Here is a 17,516-nt window from a genome sequence, read left to right as displayed (position 1 = left end):
CCCAGAAAAAGTCAATTTTTTGGACACTACAGTCTCAATCAGCGATGGCTATATACAAACATCCATATACAAGAAACCCACAGACAAATGCAGCTACCTCCACAACTCCAGCGTCCACCCTTCACATACATTATTTACAGCCAAGCCACAAGATACCACCGTATCTGCTCTGACCCAGGGGACAGAGACAGACATCTTGAAATCCTGACTGCATCCTTCAAACAGGCTATAACCCCAAAATAATCTCCAAGAATATTGCCTCCTCCCTCAAAACACCCAGGGAAAATCTGTTACAGTACAAAGAAAAAAAAGCCACAGACAGAATCCCCCTTATAATGACATACAACCCAGAGCTGGAAAAATTAAGAAAAATCATAAAAGATCTACAGCCTCTACTCCAGGAGGATGAATTACTGAAAGAGATATTCCCATCCCCACCAGTGCTGGCCTTCCGACAGCCACCCAACTTAAAACACAAGCTATTGAGAAGTAAGCTCCCAACACAGACTCAAAAAGAAGAGAATGGCACACATCCTTGCAATATATCCAGCTGCAAATGATGCCAAAATATTTCACAGGACCCCACAGTCATTCACAAAGGAAAAGAGATTTAATTTGCATAGACACCATATGAAACAGAACTGATTATTGTCTGTCTGACAGAGAGGATTTGAACCAAGTAAGCACTGTGCCACTGATACCTGTTTCTGCCAGTCTTGTAACCATGATATTATGATCCACGGTGTCGAAGGCTGCCGAGAAAATCGAGCAACACTAGTGTCGAGGCAAATCCCCTGTCATGGTTTCAGTGCATATCATCAAGAAGGGACACGAGAACGGTCTCTGTTCCGTACCAGGTCTGAAGCCAGATTGACATGGGTCTAGCCAATTACTTTCAATTAGCCAGTTGTTGAGTTGACTGCAGACTGTCCGTTCTATAAGTTTTGTCAGGAAAGGAATGTTAGAGACTGGTCAGTAGTTTTTGAGCTTGTCCTGGTCATGTGAGCTCTTTTTCAGTAGGGGGCGCACCACAACTCTTTTTAGTGTTGTTGGCAGCAGCCCTTCCATAAGAGAGGAGTTAATTTTAGTGGCCCCTTCAATGAGGCCTGTGCACGCTCATTTTACAGTCTTTGCTGAGCAGTGATCCAGAGGGCAGGTTGTAGGCCATAGGCCGCAGACCTTTCAGGATATTTTCGACAGCTTCCTCTGTGACCTGGTTGAATGAGACCCAGATGCCTGTGCATGGCAGGGAAGAGGGAGTGTTCTCATCATTAGATGGGAGGAGCTTTCATGGGACTATCTATAGGTCCCAAATCATTTCTGGTTAGTTGTGACTGGGAAGGCTGGTTCTTTTGTGGTGTTTGCAGTAGGCAGTTTACTGTTTTGAATAACTGCTTGGTTAAATTTGCAGCTTGTTCTGTGTGTTGAGAAAATATTGTTATTTGGCTATTGTTGTGGCCTGGTGGTACATTGTCATGTGTTTCTTACATCTAGATGAGATTTTCTCCATTTTCGTTCAAGTTGACGTTCTTGACGCTTAAGGATCCGCAGTTCTGGGGAGAACCACAGGGAACATTTGTTTGTGGAGCTTAGGACCTTCTTTAGGGGGCCATTTTTTTTCTAATGCTATGGCTAAGCATGTATTCCAGATATCAACCTGTTCTGACACTGTCATCATCTGTTCATCCACATGGGGGTAGGACAAGGCTTCTACGAAGTTTTCAGCAGTCAGGTTTCTTTTGTCTCTGATTTCTTTCCAAACTTTAATTGGGCCCATCTGTTTTCTGTAGTCCTTAATAGAAAATGTGATTAGGAAATGATCGGTCCATGATAGGGGTGTTATCTCTATGCCACCAGCCTTGTGTTCCAAGATGTCAGCCCCTTTGCAGAACACCAAGTCTAGCATATTGTCCGTTTCACGGGTTGGAGAGTTCATCACCTGAATGAATTCTAGAGCTGCCATCATATCAAGGAAGGCAGCAGTAGTGGTGTCTGAAGTTTCGATGTGTGGGTTAGTCTTCCATGATCAGTAACATAGGGTAGCTCAGGGTTACCTCAGTCAGCAGATTCAGCAGTTCTTGCACAGATGATGTGGTGTTGCAAGGTGCTCTGTAGACCATGAGCAGCCACATTGGTTCCTTGTCTCCTAGCTGGATTAGCAGGCATTCTGACTCAGATAGATAGGGGATGGAGACTCTGCACAGTTTGATTGTCTCACGGATCAGGACTGCTATCCCTCCACCCTGCTCCCCTTGTCATAGTTGGTGCAAGATAGTGAATCCTGTGAGGCATAGTTCAGCCAATGGTACTCCTCCGCTTTGATCCAGCCAGGTCTCATTTATTCCCAGTATGTCTTAGTGGTATTCATTGATGACATCATGGATCATAGGAAATTTTTTATTAGATAACTAGTAAAAAAGGCCCGTTTCTGACACAAATGAAATGGGCGCTAGCAAGGTTTTCTTTGGCTCCCCTGCAGCCACCCATGTCCAGCGACCCTTTTCTCTCCCCTGCCCCCCCCCTCCAGCCACCCATGTCCAGTGACCCCCCTGTCCCTCCTGCAGCCACCCATGTCCAGCGACCCTCCTCTGGACATGGTTTAGCTGTGAGGCATGTTTTTTTTTCCCCCGGGTTCTGAAGTTGGCATCATAATGGCTACGGTGATGTCAGCCTGATCTACGGAGCCTAGCAGATCAACTCAGAATGAGCCACGTTCCCAGGCAAGTCAGAACGTTGGAGGTGAGAATTATTATATAGGATCTGGCATTTACTAGGCCCAAGTTTTCAAGTACTGGTCTGTTTGTAGTTGTAGTTTTAAGGGTTACCTTGATGGTGATAGGCAGGTGTTCGTGTGGGTATAGCTAGATAAGAGTTTGCCTCCTGAGTTTGACTTCTAGATGGATGGATGAATCTATTGTTTCTTCTTCCCCATATTACTGGGATGTCTGAAGATTTTTGATTTACAATACCAAAGCACATTCTTGTTTTTTAATCCTTTAGTGTCCAATGTCCCCGTAATAAGCCATATGGGAACAGATTGATGGGAACATTGGACACTAAAGTGTTAAAGTAAAATTACAGAGCTCTCTAGCTGTTCAGTGTAACAAAAAGCCATTTTGTCTTTGGCAGCAGTTAACAGTGGAGTGTTAATAATGCAGACAGTGCTTGATGAAAGTCTGAGTCCCTTTGAAGTGTCAGCTTCCTAGGAAGAGGAACTGTTATTTGCTTCGATAAAGACTTCTTATTTAAAATGAGATATCCAGTCAACTGATTCTACCTATATTTTGTGCTTTGAAACAAAGTAAAATAGTTTTTAAAGTCCAGTATGTAATATTTAACAGGTACTTCTGATCACTAGAGACATACATCAGATGGCTGTATTTCACTCCTGTGAAATTATTCGGAAGTTTTAATTTATTTATTTATTTATTTATTGCATTTGTACCCCACATTATCCCACCTTTTTGCAGGCTCAATGTGGCTTACAGAGTAAGGTTATGAATGCAGGGGAAGATTCAGCAAGATATCAGAAAAGTAGAGATAATATATATTTATTTATTTATTTATTGCATTTATATCCCACATTTTCCCACACATTTGCAGGCTCAATGTGGCTTACATTGCTCCGTCGTGGGGTCACCACGACAGAATGGCATATACAGTTATAATTTCATAAGAATATGGGAAACATAGTATATAAAAGCATCATATATAAAGATATCAATATCGGAACAACAGGTAAACACGGCAATATACTAATGTTCAAATGATGGATCGTTATGATATATTCTATTAAAGAGGTGGGTCTTCAAGGATTTCCAAAAGCTGAATTGGTCGTGCATTTTTTTCAAAGCAGTTGGTAGTGCGTTCCATAGCTGCGTACCTATGTAGGAGAAGCTGGATGCATGTGTCAGTTATATATAATATAAGTTAAAGATATGGAATTTCAACTCACAGATTGTAGTGATGGTTTCAGTTTGTCGTTTCTGATCCTGATGTCCTTTGATCCAATTGATGCAGATCCCTGGAGGCTTTTTTAGTTGTAGATCCAGCTCCTATCACAAGCAAAGGGGAAAGGGTGCTTGCTTGAAAAGTGCAGGGAGCCAAAAAGTTGCATTTATCCAAAGAAGACAAATTAAATTAACGAAATGAAGAAAGGAAAGTCAAAATAAACTCAGGACTGGTACCACAACATAGACTGACCAGATGTATGAAAAATTTGAGCAGTAATTAGGCCATTAATGTATTTTTTAACCTAAATTATAGAAGCCCAATGTGAAAACAGCCTCTTGTTTCACAACATGTAATTCTTCATATGTTGTGTATATCATGCCCTTGCCTTCTCTTGTATGTTGAAGAAACTAAGAAACGTTAGTCTTCATTTGAGTGAACATAAAAAATTATCTGAACACTGGAGCAGAGCCCATGCAATCGGTCGATCATTGAAAGAGTAAGAAACACACCCATGAAGTAGAGAATGGTTGATATTATTGAGATTGTGACTATGATCGCTTGTTGACAGATCTTCATAAGCAATTTTGGATTTACACCTTAAGGACTGTTATGTTGGATTATTTGTAGTAAATAATTAGCAGATTTTAGTACACACAGCTTCAGCTTTAGAAATGTTAATTTCTTTCTTCATCTCTCTCTCATTCACCCCTGAATAATTCACTGCTGAGTCACTTTAAAGTTGAAGTAACAAAACATCTGTTTACTCACAGTTTGCAGTTAGATTATAATCAGACAGGCTTATATATACATATTACTATACATTTGTATTATCAGCTCCTTCCATGTGCTTAGATGGTAATGGATGCTCACACCACCATAGATCCTCTCAGGTTAGGAGAGATCATGAGCTCCATGTGCTCCATGTGCTGCATCTGCTGCATCTATCCCCCACAGGAAGTTGCATAGCTGTGTGACCTCTCTAAGTAATTCACATCAGAGGTCACAGAGTAATCACAGAGAAATAATAGGTGACAGGCAATGCATGTAAAATACAATACATTCCAACAAACCCCTTCTCATGCATAACTGTCATGCAATTATTTATTCATACAAAGTCCAAGCTTTATACGCAGATTCACAAAATGTTCTCTGGGTAACGGTTTGGTCATGATGTCAGCTGTCATCTCACTGGTGTGACAATAGTGTAGACTGATGACCCCTTCTTTCGCCAACTCTCGCACGTTGTGGTATTTCGTTGCGATGTGCTTGGTGCGTGACTGAACCTTGTCATTCTGTGACAGTCGGATGCAGCTCTGATTATCTTCCATTATCTGGATTGGTCTCTTTTCAGCTATTCCAAAATCCAGCAAAAGTTTTTCAATCCACATCAGTTCTCTGCACGCTTCCGATGCGGCCACATATTCAGCTTCTGTAGAAGACAAACTCACAATACTTTGTTTATGACTGGCCCATGAAATTTGTACATTTCCATACATAAACACATATCCACTTGTGGATTTATAATCAGAATGATCCCCTGCCCAATCTGAATCACAGTAACATATTAGTTTTGGATTACTATTGGCTGAAACCTTTAATTTACAATCAATGGTACCCTTTAAATACCTTACCATCCTTTTAACTGCAGTCCAATCTGATTTGGTAGGTGAGCTGACCCTTCTGCTCAAAATTCCTACTGCATTTGCTATATCAGCCCTGTATGTGGTAGCTAGATATAAAAGCTTACCTATGGCTGATCTATATTGGATGTTATCTGGTAAAGGTTCTCTTACTGTTTCATCCTTCAGAAAATCAGTGATCATGGGAGTGCTTACAACTTGGGCATCTTGCATACCTAAACTTTCAATAAGCTCATTTATTTTCTGCTTCTGGCTTAGAAGATAAGAACCATCATTTTGTTTCTCAATTTCTATACCAAGATAGTATGACACATTACCCAGTTCTTTTATCTCAACATTGTGGTTTAAACATTTTACAATGTCCTTGTACTCTTGCTCACTTTTGCTTGCAATGAGCAGATCATCAACAAAAGCTAAAATGTATGCATATTGTCCATTTGTGCACCTAGTGTACAAGCATTTATCTGCTTCACCTTGCTTAAATCCTAAATTTGTCAATATTTCATGCAATTTTTCATTCCAACATTTTGCACTTTGCTTTAATCCATAAAGACCTTTGTTTAATTTACACACTAGCTGTCTTTGTTTTGTATTTATGAAACCTGTTGGCTGTTCCATGTACAAGTCTTCAGTTATATCTCCGTGAAGAAACGCTGTTTTCACATCAATGTGGTTGACTTGCATGCCTTTTGAGACTGCAATGCTCAGAAGTGTTCTAATTGTCGTGTGTTTCACTACAGGTGCAAACACTTCATCAAAATCTTCTCCATATTTTTGAAGATATCCCTTTGCGACTAATCTGGCTTTATACCTTTCCACTTTTCCTTGTGCATTCCTTTTAACTTGAATACCCATTTGCATCCTATAGCTTTCTTGCCAGGAGGTAATTTTGTAAGAATCCAAGTATTATTTTTATCCAATGCATCAATTTCTTCTTGTGCAGCTTTACGCCATTCAGCAGCTTCTTCTGCTGGCATTTTCTCAATCTCATCCCATGTTAAGGGCTCTTGAGCTTCTGCTGACTTTGTTAGGTAAGACAGTCTTAGGGGTGGAACACCTTTGTTTTCCCTGAATGAGCGTCTGACAACAGGTTGGTCTGACCTTTCTGCATCCTCTAAATCTGAGAGTCCTTCTCCAATTGATTCCCCTTCTCCAACTGTACTGTCTTCTTCAATGATCCTTTCTGTGTCTGCTTCCTCTGCCTGTTCCTCGTTAGATACAGGTGAGTTGCTTTCAGACATCTGCCTTGGTATGGCATTTATATACACTGGCATGTCTATTATGGTTCTAGTTTCATATTCTGGATGATAAGGCTCATCTGGGATAATCCAGCCTTTATCAACCCTTTTGTTTTCATCAAAATATGTAACATGTCTTATGCCAACAATGCCAGTTTTCAGATTCAAAATTCTATATCCTTTGTGTCCTGGAGCATAGCCAACTAAAATGCCCCTTTCTGTTGTGGAATCCAGCTTATGCCTTCTTTGCTTTGGTACATGAGCATATGCTGTACTTCCAAATGTTCTTATGTGTGACAGGTTTGGCTTCCTACCATGCCATGTCTCATGTGGTGTGCGCTCAGCGCCTTTAGTTGGCATTCTGTTTTGTAGGTACACTGCTGTGAGAATGGCTTCCCCCCATAGTCTTTTAGGGAGATTGCTATCTGACAGCATACATCTGGTCATTTCCACAAGTGACCTAAATTTTCTCTCTGCAACAGAATTTTGCTCTGGTGTATAAGCTACTGTTGTGATATGTTGAATGCCTTCTTGTTCTAGAAATGTGCGCATGCTTTGTGAAGTGAACTCACCACCATTGTCAGTCTGAAGAACCTTTGGTTTTCTTTCAAATTTATTGCTCACCATGGCTACGTATTTCTTCAGCATGTCTGTGACTTGACTTTTCTCTTTCAGCAAATAGGCCACACAATATCTAGAGAAATCATCCAAGAATATTAGCACAAATCTGTTATTTCCCAATGATGGGATATTAAACGGTCCACATAAGTCACTGTGTATTAAGTCCAGCACTTTATTACTCCTATTTCCTGTGTATGCAGGAAATGAGGGTCTCACACCTTTTTGAGTAACACAGTCTATGCATTTCTCCATATTACCAGCATCTGCACTTATCTGAATGCCGGTGGCCAGTTGCTTACTGTAAAGATCCTGGATCACCTTAGAATCACGATGTCCCAGGCGGCGGTGCCAGATTTCCAGACTACATTTACCATCATTCTTCCTTACTTGCGCCATATGTGAGGCTTCACCTGAAATGCTCAGTTTATAAACATCATTATGCATAAAAGCTTCAGCATACACTTCATCATTTTTAGAGATTGTGCACTTACTGTTTTCAAAATGAATCACAAATCCCTTCTTATCTAATGTAGATACACTAAGCATATTGCAAACTGCTTGGGGAATATACAAGACATCACTTACAGGAATTTCTTTAACTTCATTAGACACTTTGCATTTTAAGAATCCAATACCTTTTGCTTGGATCTTAGCAGTCCCTGCGTTTGCAGTTTTAAGAATACCTTCCTCTGGACACATTTCCTGAAAGAAATCCTTACAATTGGTTAAATGGCATGTGCTCCCTGAATCCAAAATCCAAGTACTTTCATTTGAATTATTATTTACCATAGTCAAAGATTTTTCTGCCATTAGAAAGCCCTTGTGTTTATCTTTGTCCTTCATACATTTCCTGGTTTGAAAATTCTTTAGTTCCATTGGCTTAGGTGAGCTAGAGGGAGTGTTTTGTGTTTCCTTACACCATTTAGATACATGTCCCTCCTTTCCACATGAGTAGCAAATCAGCTTGCCCTTGGGTGGAGTTTTCCCATAGCTCCGCCTTCCTCTGTTCTTTGCCAAGAAATTTGTTTCATTTCTCTCTGACTTGCTTTGAGAACACATCTCCTCAGAATCATTTATTATGCATTCCTGCCTTAGTTTTGATGTTGCCTGTTCAAAAGATTGCCCTTCAATGGCCTCATTTACAGACCTAAAAACATCAAACTTCTTTGATAGTGAGGTAAAAAGAAATGCTCTTTTCAATGCATCACACATGGGAATTCCAGAAAGTTCTAGCTTTTGAAATGAAGACATAAGATGCATAATGTGATCATTACATTTACTTTTATCCCTTAATTTGGTTTCATTCAACTCTGCCAACCAAATTGGTTGCTGCTTTGCATATGTAGTTGCATACATAGTTCTCAGTTTATATAAAATGTCCTTTGGTGTATCTTTTCCCTCCACTAATATGGCTTGTTTCTCTGAGAGAGCTTCCAAAAGCATGCACTTCACATAATAGTTTGCATTGTCCCATTCAGCCATATTTTCAGCTGTTCTGTCTTGGTCTAAGCATATATCTAATCTTTTTGCTCGAAGGAGACATATGAATCTTAGTTCCCACTGCTGATAATTAAACTCAGTTAATTTAGGCACCTTGAGAGAATAGAACAATGGTGAATTTCTTCCCTCAGCCATTTTCTTAGCCTTCTGTCTGCTGTGTGGGGGGAGAGAGAGACAGACTGAATCTTTCCTTTAAAACTTAAGAGAAAAATGTGGCCCTTTTTTTTTTTTGCCTGGTAATATTTCTCTTCTTTTTCAATTCCTGGCCCTGGGCCCATAACCCTTTTGTTGGATTATTTGTAGTAAATAATTAGCAGATTTTAGTACACACAGCTTCAGCTTTAGAAATGTTAATTTCTTTCTTCATCTCTCTCTCATTCACCCCTGAATAATTCACTGCTGAGTCACTTTAAAGTTGAAGTAACAAAACATCTGTTTACTCACAGTTTGCAGTTAGATTATAATCAGACAGGCTTATATATACATATTACTATACATTTGTATTATCAGCTCCTTCCATGTGCTTAGATGGTAATGGATGCTCACACCACCATAGATCCTCTCAGGTTAGGAGAGATCATGAGCTCCATGTGCTCCATGTGCTGCATGTGCTGTGTCTAACCCCCACAGGAAGTTGCATAGCTGTGTGACCTCTCTAAGTAATTCACATCAGAGGTCACAGAGTAATCACAGAGAAATAATAGGTGACAGGCAATGCATGTAAAATACAATACATTCCAACATGTTACACAGGGGAGGGATGTTGAATTTGGAGATTGATTGGTTCTCTTTATATATTAATCTGATTGGCACGTTTTAAAGAAACGATGGTGGTGCAGGCCAGGCCGATGGTGGCTGTGAAATGTATCTTGGATCATGTTGAGCGTTAACTGGACCAAGAGGTTTGCCAGTGATTGTGCTGTTGTATATTGGAGAAGAATTCTCTGATGCAGATGATATGTTTGGACATTTTATTATTTTTTTTTTATATTGGGGGTATTTGAACAGATATGTATATACTTTTTTTTTTTGACTGAAGGGATATGGTGAGGGATGATTTTATTTTTATTAAAGATGTATATGGAGAACTTGTCTTATGATAAGTATGAGCTAATATTCTAAAAGCTGTCTGTTTATGACTATTCGCTTATTTTGATGGTCCAGATATTTACATCCCTGTGTGTATGTGTACATATGTGTGTGTTTGGGTCTATTACTATTATTCTTTCTTCAGTTTGAGAATCAGTAGGGAATTTTGGGGTCCTTTTGTAGCATGTCCTTAACTTCAGCTTGAAAGGGCTTACCATGAAACGTGCTGAGGTGTCTCATGGTAATTTTTTACTCTGTACGCTCACATCATGTGCTACATTTTTTTTTCAGAGGGGGGCATTTTTACGCTAATCAGTTAGCACTTGCTTAGCTTGTGAGCCCTTATCACCTACAAATTAGGTGGCAGTAAGGGCTCACGCACTAATCTTTTTTAATGGCCTTACGCTAATGGCAAAATTAGCGTGTCGTCATTATTGCTGGGAATTGGAAATCGGCCGTGTTCTGACTGCAGGAAGAAATGGCCTTAATGTGCAGGAAAGACCCACCATGTAAGGGTGCGTTAAGGCCACTTTTTCTCGCACCTTTGTAAAAGGACATCTTTGTGCTGATAAAATTAGCATAAAATAGCTTCACTTTCATGCCTTTTCTTAAAGCAACCCTATAATGAAATTACCACCTATGTATTCAGCAGACAAAATAATGGAATTCAACATGTATAAATGTTTCTAGTTCTACCATATGGAGTGTAATGGTCACCCGTATAACCTTCCAGTGCATCTAGCAGCTAATTTAGCTTCTGGTATATTTTCTTTTGCACTATCAAAACAAGTTCATTTAGAAGTAACATAACTCTTCCATGTCCTATTTTTCAGTGTGTCTAGACTGATCTTTGTGAGGCACTTGGGCGGTGTTCTGGCCGTAGCAAATATCCGAGGTGGTGGTGAATATGGGGAGACTTGGCATAAAGGTAAAAGACTTTTATTTGGAATTAAGTGGTGAGCTCTGAATATGTGCATGCTAGTTTACACTACTGGTTCATCTCAACTATTTTTGTGTTTTTTGTTTTGTTTTGTTTTTTTGCTTTATTTAAAATAAAACATGAAAACCATCACCGACACACTCTTGCCCTAAGTGCTTTAAAACCACTTTAAAATAACTGCAACTTTAATCAAAATTGTGATTTTTTTTTTTGTTTTGATTTGGGGGGGTTTTTGTTTTTGTTTTTTGGGTTGTAGCATAAAAGATGGGAATTAATAAATCCAGGACTAAATTCTGTATATGGTACCAAAAAATCAGCACCATTAAAAAGAAATTTGCACTAAGCGCTATTCTATAAATGGCACTCAGAATCAAGTGTGATCCTGGCACAAGAATTTACACCAATGAAACCTGGTGTAAATTCTCATGCCTAAATTAGGCGCAGGTCTCCCGGATTCCAGGAACGCCATAGAACCACCCCTGCCCCTCTCTTGGCCGCGCCCCCCCTTCTTTGATCTGCATATAAAATTTACATGTGGATCCTGGCACCTAAAGATGAGTGCTTAAATTTATATTAATAGTGCCCAATTATCGGCACTAATTGGCTTATTTGGCTTATTGCGCAAACAAATTGGGTGAGTGCCTAAATTTGCACACTTAGCGCCCTGTTTACTAAGCCGCACTGTAGGTGCACTAACTTTTTAGTGCACGCTAATGCTTGAAACACCCATACAGTGGCGTAGCGAGTTTCCCGCTGTGCACCCCCCCCCCCCCCCCCGAGTGCATTCTTGCCTGTTCCGGGGCAAAGGGAGCAGGGAACCAGCGGAGCCGACACCCCCCCCCCCCCCCCCCCCCCCCCAGCAGCGTGCGCCCTGGGCAGAACGCCCTGACCTTGCTATGCCACTGCACCCATAGGAATATATGGGTTTCTCTAGCAGCATGCGCAAATTTTTAGCACGTGCTAAAATATTAGTGCACCTACAGCGCAGCTTAGTAAACAGGGCCCTTAATTTTGGGTGCCATATGTAGAATTAGGGGGCTAGTGTTGAAAAGTGTACATTTAGATGTTTGAAATTTGAGGAATAGCACCAATTGTCAGGACTTTAGTCTTAGTGAAGTTTGAAGCTTTGATATTGGCACTTCTGTTGACAAATTTCAACCCTTTTGTGGAATGATTTTTTTTTTGTACTTAAATTTTCAAAAATACGACACCATCTTTGAAAAGCAATCATATTGGTTTCAAAAGCAGGAAATGATTAAAAAGAGAAATAATCAAGATTAAAATGAATACGTTTATGTGCTTATACCACAATAAAAGAAGGACCCAAGAACCAAACCATGGAAAGATGCTAGAAGGGGGGAAGAAAGGAAATAGAAGCAAGTACTACATGAACAAAAAGATTGCCTCCAGATTCAAACTTGTAAATAATACGTTATCCACTGGCTACCCTTGAAACCACTTTCCCTTGTAAAATCTGTCTTAACTACTACTACTACTATTTAGCATTTCTATAGCGCTACAAGGCGTACGCAGCGCTGCACAAACATAGAAGAAAGACAGTCCCTGCTCAAAGAGCTTACAATCTAATAGACAAAAAATAAATAAAGTAAGCAAATCAATTAATGTGTACAGGAAGGAGGAGAGGAGGGTAGGTGGAGGCGAGTGGTTACGAGTCAAAAGCAATGTTAAAGAGGTGGGCTTTCAGTCTAGATTTAAAGGTGGCCAAGGATGGGGCAAGACGTAGGGGCTCAGGAAGTTTATTCCAGGCGTAGGGTGCAGCGAGACAGAAGGCGCGAAGTCTGGAGTTGGCAGTAGTGGAGAAGGGAACAGATAAGAAGGATTTATCCATGGAGCGGAGTGCACGGGAAGGGGTGTAGGGAAGGATGAGTGTGGAGAGATACTGGGGAGCAGCAGAGTGAGTACATTTATAGGTTAGTAGAAGAAGTTTGAACAGGATGCGAAAACGGATAGGGAGCCAGTGAAGCGACTTGAGGAGAGGGGTAGTATGAGTAAAGAGACCCTGGCGGAAGATGAGACGGGCAGCAGAGTTTTGAACCGACTGGAGAGGGGAGAGGTTACTAAGTGGGAGGCCAGCAAGAAGCAGATTGCAATAGTCTAAACGAGAGGTGACAAGGGTGTGGACGAGGGTTTTGGTAGAGTGCTCTGAAAGAAAGGGGCGGATTTTACGGATGTTGTAAAGAAAGAAGCGACAGGTCTTGGCGATCTGCTGGATGTGAGCAGAGAAGGAGAGAGATGGTTAATTTTTTTTAAAAATGCTGGAAAAAAGAGTGGCAAGGAAGAGCTGGAACGGCTGAAGCTATAAGACATCGTCATCTTCTTCCTATTGGCCATTCTTATCCCTATGGATAAGAATGGCCAATAGGAAGAAGATGATAGTAACATAGTAGATGACAGCAGAAAAAAGACCTGCACGGTCCATCCAGTCTGCCCAACAAGATAAACTCATATTTGCTAATTTTTGTGTATACCCTACTTTGATTTGTACCTGTCCTCTTCAGGGCACAGACCGTATAAGTCTGCCCAGCACTATCCCCGCCTCCCAACCACCAGCCCAGCCTCCCTCAGTGTTTTCATTACCATCAGGGGGGAGTCTTCTGCTGGCAGAGCTTGGGATCTCTACCAGCTACCGCTAAACATATGCTACTGTTGGGTGGGCCTGAGCCCTAAGTGGGTGGGCCCTGGCCCACCCAGGCCCACCTGTGGCTACGCCACTGCCTAACAGTTCCCTCGCTCGTGCCTAACTGCCTGGCCCACCTGGAAATATTTCAGGTCCTGACACCTGTTTGCCCCATGTACATCTCATTTCAAGCAATGATCTCTTTCTACAGCACTATTAATGGAAAAGTAACGCTCACGTGTGAATGGCAAGTCTACAATGTACACCACAATTGTGCAGCAAAAAGTGCTACCTCCATGCACAAGCACCCTCAGCACTGTTCCCACTAAGCTGAGTGGGAGCCCTCCGACTGCATTGCTACCAGTGGGGGGGGGGGGGGCGCTGCTTCAAAATTAGAAACATAGAATCCAGGGGTGTAGCCAGACTTCGGCGGGAGGGGGTCCAGAGCCCGAGGCGAGGGAGCACATTTTAGCCCCCCCCCCAGCGCCGCCAACCCCCCCCCCCGCCATTGCCGCCACCGCAGCCACCAACAACAATGACTTTGCCCCCCCCCCCCCCCCGGCCGATGACCCTCTCGACCCCCCCCCCCCCCCCCCCGGCGCAAACCCGCCGTCGCCTACCCTTGCTGGCGGGGGACCCCAACCCCCGCCAGCCGAGGCCCCCCCCCCCCCCCCCCCTCACAGAAGGCCTCCCTCGGTTTCTGACGTCCTGCACGGAAGATGATGCCCTGTGTAAGTCACTGGTGAGACGCCATTTGGAATATTTTGTACAGTTCTAGGGACCGCGCCTTCAAAAAGATATAAACAGGATGGAGTAAGTCCAGAGGGTGGCAACTAAAATGATCAGTGGTCTTCGTCATAAAGCATATGGGGACAGACTTAAAGATCTCAATATGTATACATTGGAAGAAAGGCAGGAGAGGGGGAGATATGATAGAGACATTTAAATATCCATGTGGCATAAATGCATAGGAGGCAAGTCTCTCTTCATTGAAAGGAAGCTGTGGAATGAGGGAGCACAGGATGAAGGTGAAAGGGATAGACTCAGAAGTAACCTAATGAATACTTCTTCATGGAAAAGGCGGTGAATTCATGGAACGGCCTCCCGGTAGAGGCAGTGGACATGAAAACTATCTGAATTCAGAAACGCTTGGGATGAGTGTATAGGATCTCTAAGGGAGTGAAACAGAGAGTAAATAGCATGAATGGGCAAACTGAATAGGCCATATGGTCGTTATCTGCCTTTATTTTTCTATATTTCTGTGTTAACTTTTGTTAACATGTTAAATGCCAAATTCAACTTTTAACATTTAAATAGGCCCCTGAATGAATACTCTTAAAGGGTGGACCTGGAGAAAGCCACTGCTTATCCCTAGGGTTAAGTAACAGGGGCATAATCGAACGGCGCCGGCCGAACCGTATTATCGAAAAAGATAGCCGGCTATGTTTTGTTTCGATAATACGGTTGGAGCTGGCTAAATGTCAGCATTTGGGCTGGCTTTGGAGATGGCCGGCATCAGTTTCCGGCGATATTGGAAACTAATGCTGGCGATCTCAAACCCGGCCAAATGCAAGGCATTTGGTCATGGGAGGAGCCAACATTTGTAGTGCACTGGCCCCCCTGACATGCCAGGACACCAACCGGGCACCCTAGGGGGCACTGCAGTGGACTTCAGAAATTGCTCCCAGGTGCATAGCTCCCTTACCTTGTGTGCTGAGCCCCCCAAAACCCACTCCCCACAACTCTACACCACTACCATAGCCCTAAGGGGTGAAGGAGGGCACCTACATGTGGGTACAGTGGGTTTTGGGGGTGTTTGGAGGACTCAACATTTACCACCACAAGTGTAACAGGTAGGGGGGGATGGGCCTGGGTCCACCTGCCTGAAGTGCACTGCACCCATTAAATACTGCTCCAGGGACCTGCATACTGCTGTCAGGGAGCTGGGTATGACATTTGAGGTTGGCAAAATTTTTTTTTGGGTGGGAGGGGGTTGGTGACCCCTGGGGGGAGTAAGGGGAGGTGATCCCTGATTCCCTCCGGTGGTCATCTGGTCAATTGGGGCACTTTTTTGAGACTTGGTCCTAAAAATAAATGGACCAAGTGAAGCCGGCGAAATGCTCGTCAGGGCCAGCTTTCTTTTTTCCATTATCGGGCAAAGCCAGCAATCTCATAACCATGCCCCTGCCTTCACTACCCTACTGAAACGCCCCCTTGAAGTTTGGTCTGCTCCGCGACGGAAAGCAGTTGGCGCCGGCCAAAATTAGCTTTGATTATGCCGATTTGGCCAGGTTTGTGTCGGAAGATGGCCGGCGATCTCCTTCGAAAATAAGCTGGATAGAGGCTTAATAATTTTTGGGACTTCACTGTATACTTGTGACCTGGACTGGCCACTGTTGGAAACAGTTTACTGGGCTGGATGGATCCTTAGTCTGGCCCATTAGGGCAACTCTTATGTTCTTACGTTCTACTTGAGGTAAAATAATTTTCCCTAGTTCTTCAATTCAGTTTTTACTTATGTGGTATTCTGCTCAGAATGCTAGATCAGACTAAACCCAGATCCAAGTAGGTACATCTGCAAGGTACAGTATGAAGCTTTCTCAGTATGGTATGCCAAAAATAAATCTGTATGTTCGGCAGAAAAATACCATCAGAACAGATGCCAAAAATAAAGTCAGTCTTCTGCTTTCAGAAAGTGAATGTGCATTTGTAAATGTGACAGTTGCTGAGCCTATCGGTGTTTTACAGAGTATCAGCAATTTTCTGACAGTAGCAAGAAATACCTTCCTGGGAAAGGAATAATGCTTAATGGTGCTGTGTCAGTATTGTGATGTGGGCCTTTGGTTCAGGAAATTTCTTTATGATAAGAGTTAAATATTTAATGGTTGTTAATCCCACAAAAAAAAACACACACAATACACAAACTGATTTTATTGTAGGAGACAAAGGAACCATCTGTAATAATTGTGAATTTGATCATGGCTTCTTCTTTTTTTATTTCTTCCCTGAAATTGTAATCACATTTATTGTGACATGTAATATCCTTCTCGGTTGCTCTCTTACCTATTTAATCAGATTTTAATTGGATTGTAATAATGTAATCTCAAAATGCATAATGAGACATGAATCTGCTGTTTGTTAATTTCATGAGCAAATGTTCCGGATAGCTCTTTCCTTTGGCAAGGTTCTTCTGAATAGCTTGGAAAAGGTTTCTGGGTGTTCTGTGCAGGAAGCTGTGCTTTCTTTCTCTTCTGCTACTGAAATACCAGTAGTTTAAAGAGGAATCCCATGTTACTCTCAAACGATGCTTTTCTGCAGTGCATTGCCTCTGTTCTTTCATTGCAAGATAGCATTCCTAAGTTTTACAAAGCCTCAGACCTCTTCTAAGCTGCGGACAACACCGGTCCTTAGTGGGGGTTTTTTTCCTTTCTATGGGTCTGTAAAAAAAAGCATAAGACAGTCTTTCAATAAAAATAGTATAGGTAAGAATGATAACGGCAGTGATGTTAAAATAATAATTTTATAAAGATACCAGTTTGGAGCCAGCAGTGGCCTCCACCTTCCAAACTGGCTGTAATGGGGCAAAGGAAGCAGATTCGGAGAGGACAGGATAATGGAGGCTGACTTTTGGGAGAAACAACTGGGGGCAGCGGTGTACCAACGGCGGGGCGGTCCGCCCCGGGTGCACGCCGCTGGAGGGGTGCAGAGAGCAGCCACACGCTTGTCGGCTCCACTGGTTCCCTGCTCCCTCTGCCTCAGAACAGGTTACTTCCTGTTCCGGGGCAGAGGGAGCCAGTGGAGCCGAGAGCCGCGCGGCTGCTCCGAGCAGCTAAAAATGCACCCGGGGAGGGGGTGTCATTGCGCCTGGAGGGTGTCGTGCTGCACCCGGGGGGGGG

General features: G+C 42.4%; 1 protein-coding gene across 1 annotated transcript in view; it reads left to right on the top strand.

Annotated features, from left to right (window-relative positions):
• PREP (prolyl endopeptidase) overlaps window positions 1-17,516 on the top strand; it is a 307,703-nt gene that overhangs the window by 259,695 nt on the left and 30,492 nt on the right. Inside the window, exon 12 of the mRNA XM_030199170.1 lies at window positions 10,876-10,970. Within this exon, the coding sequence (XP_030055030.1) occupies window positions 10,876-10,970 (95 nt within the window). The remainder of the gene's footprint in view (window positions 1-10,875; window positions 10,971-17,516) is intronic.

Source organism: Microcaecilia unicolor, chromosome 3, assembly GCF_901765095.1.
Source record: "Microcaecilia unicolor chromosome 3, aMicUni1.1, whole genome shotgun sequence".
Lineage (NCBI taxonomy): Eukaryota > Metazoa > Chordata > Amphibia > Gymnophiona > Siphonopidae > Microcaecilia > Microcaecilia unicolor.
Note: the sequence above shows the minus strand (reverse complement) of the source record. Positions and strands in the feature narration are given on the sequence as shown.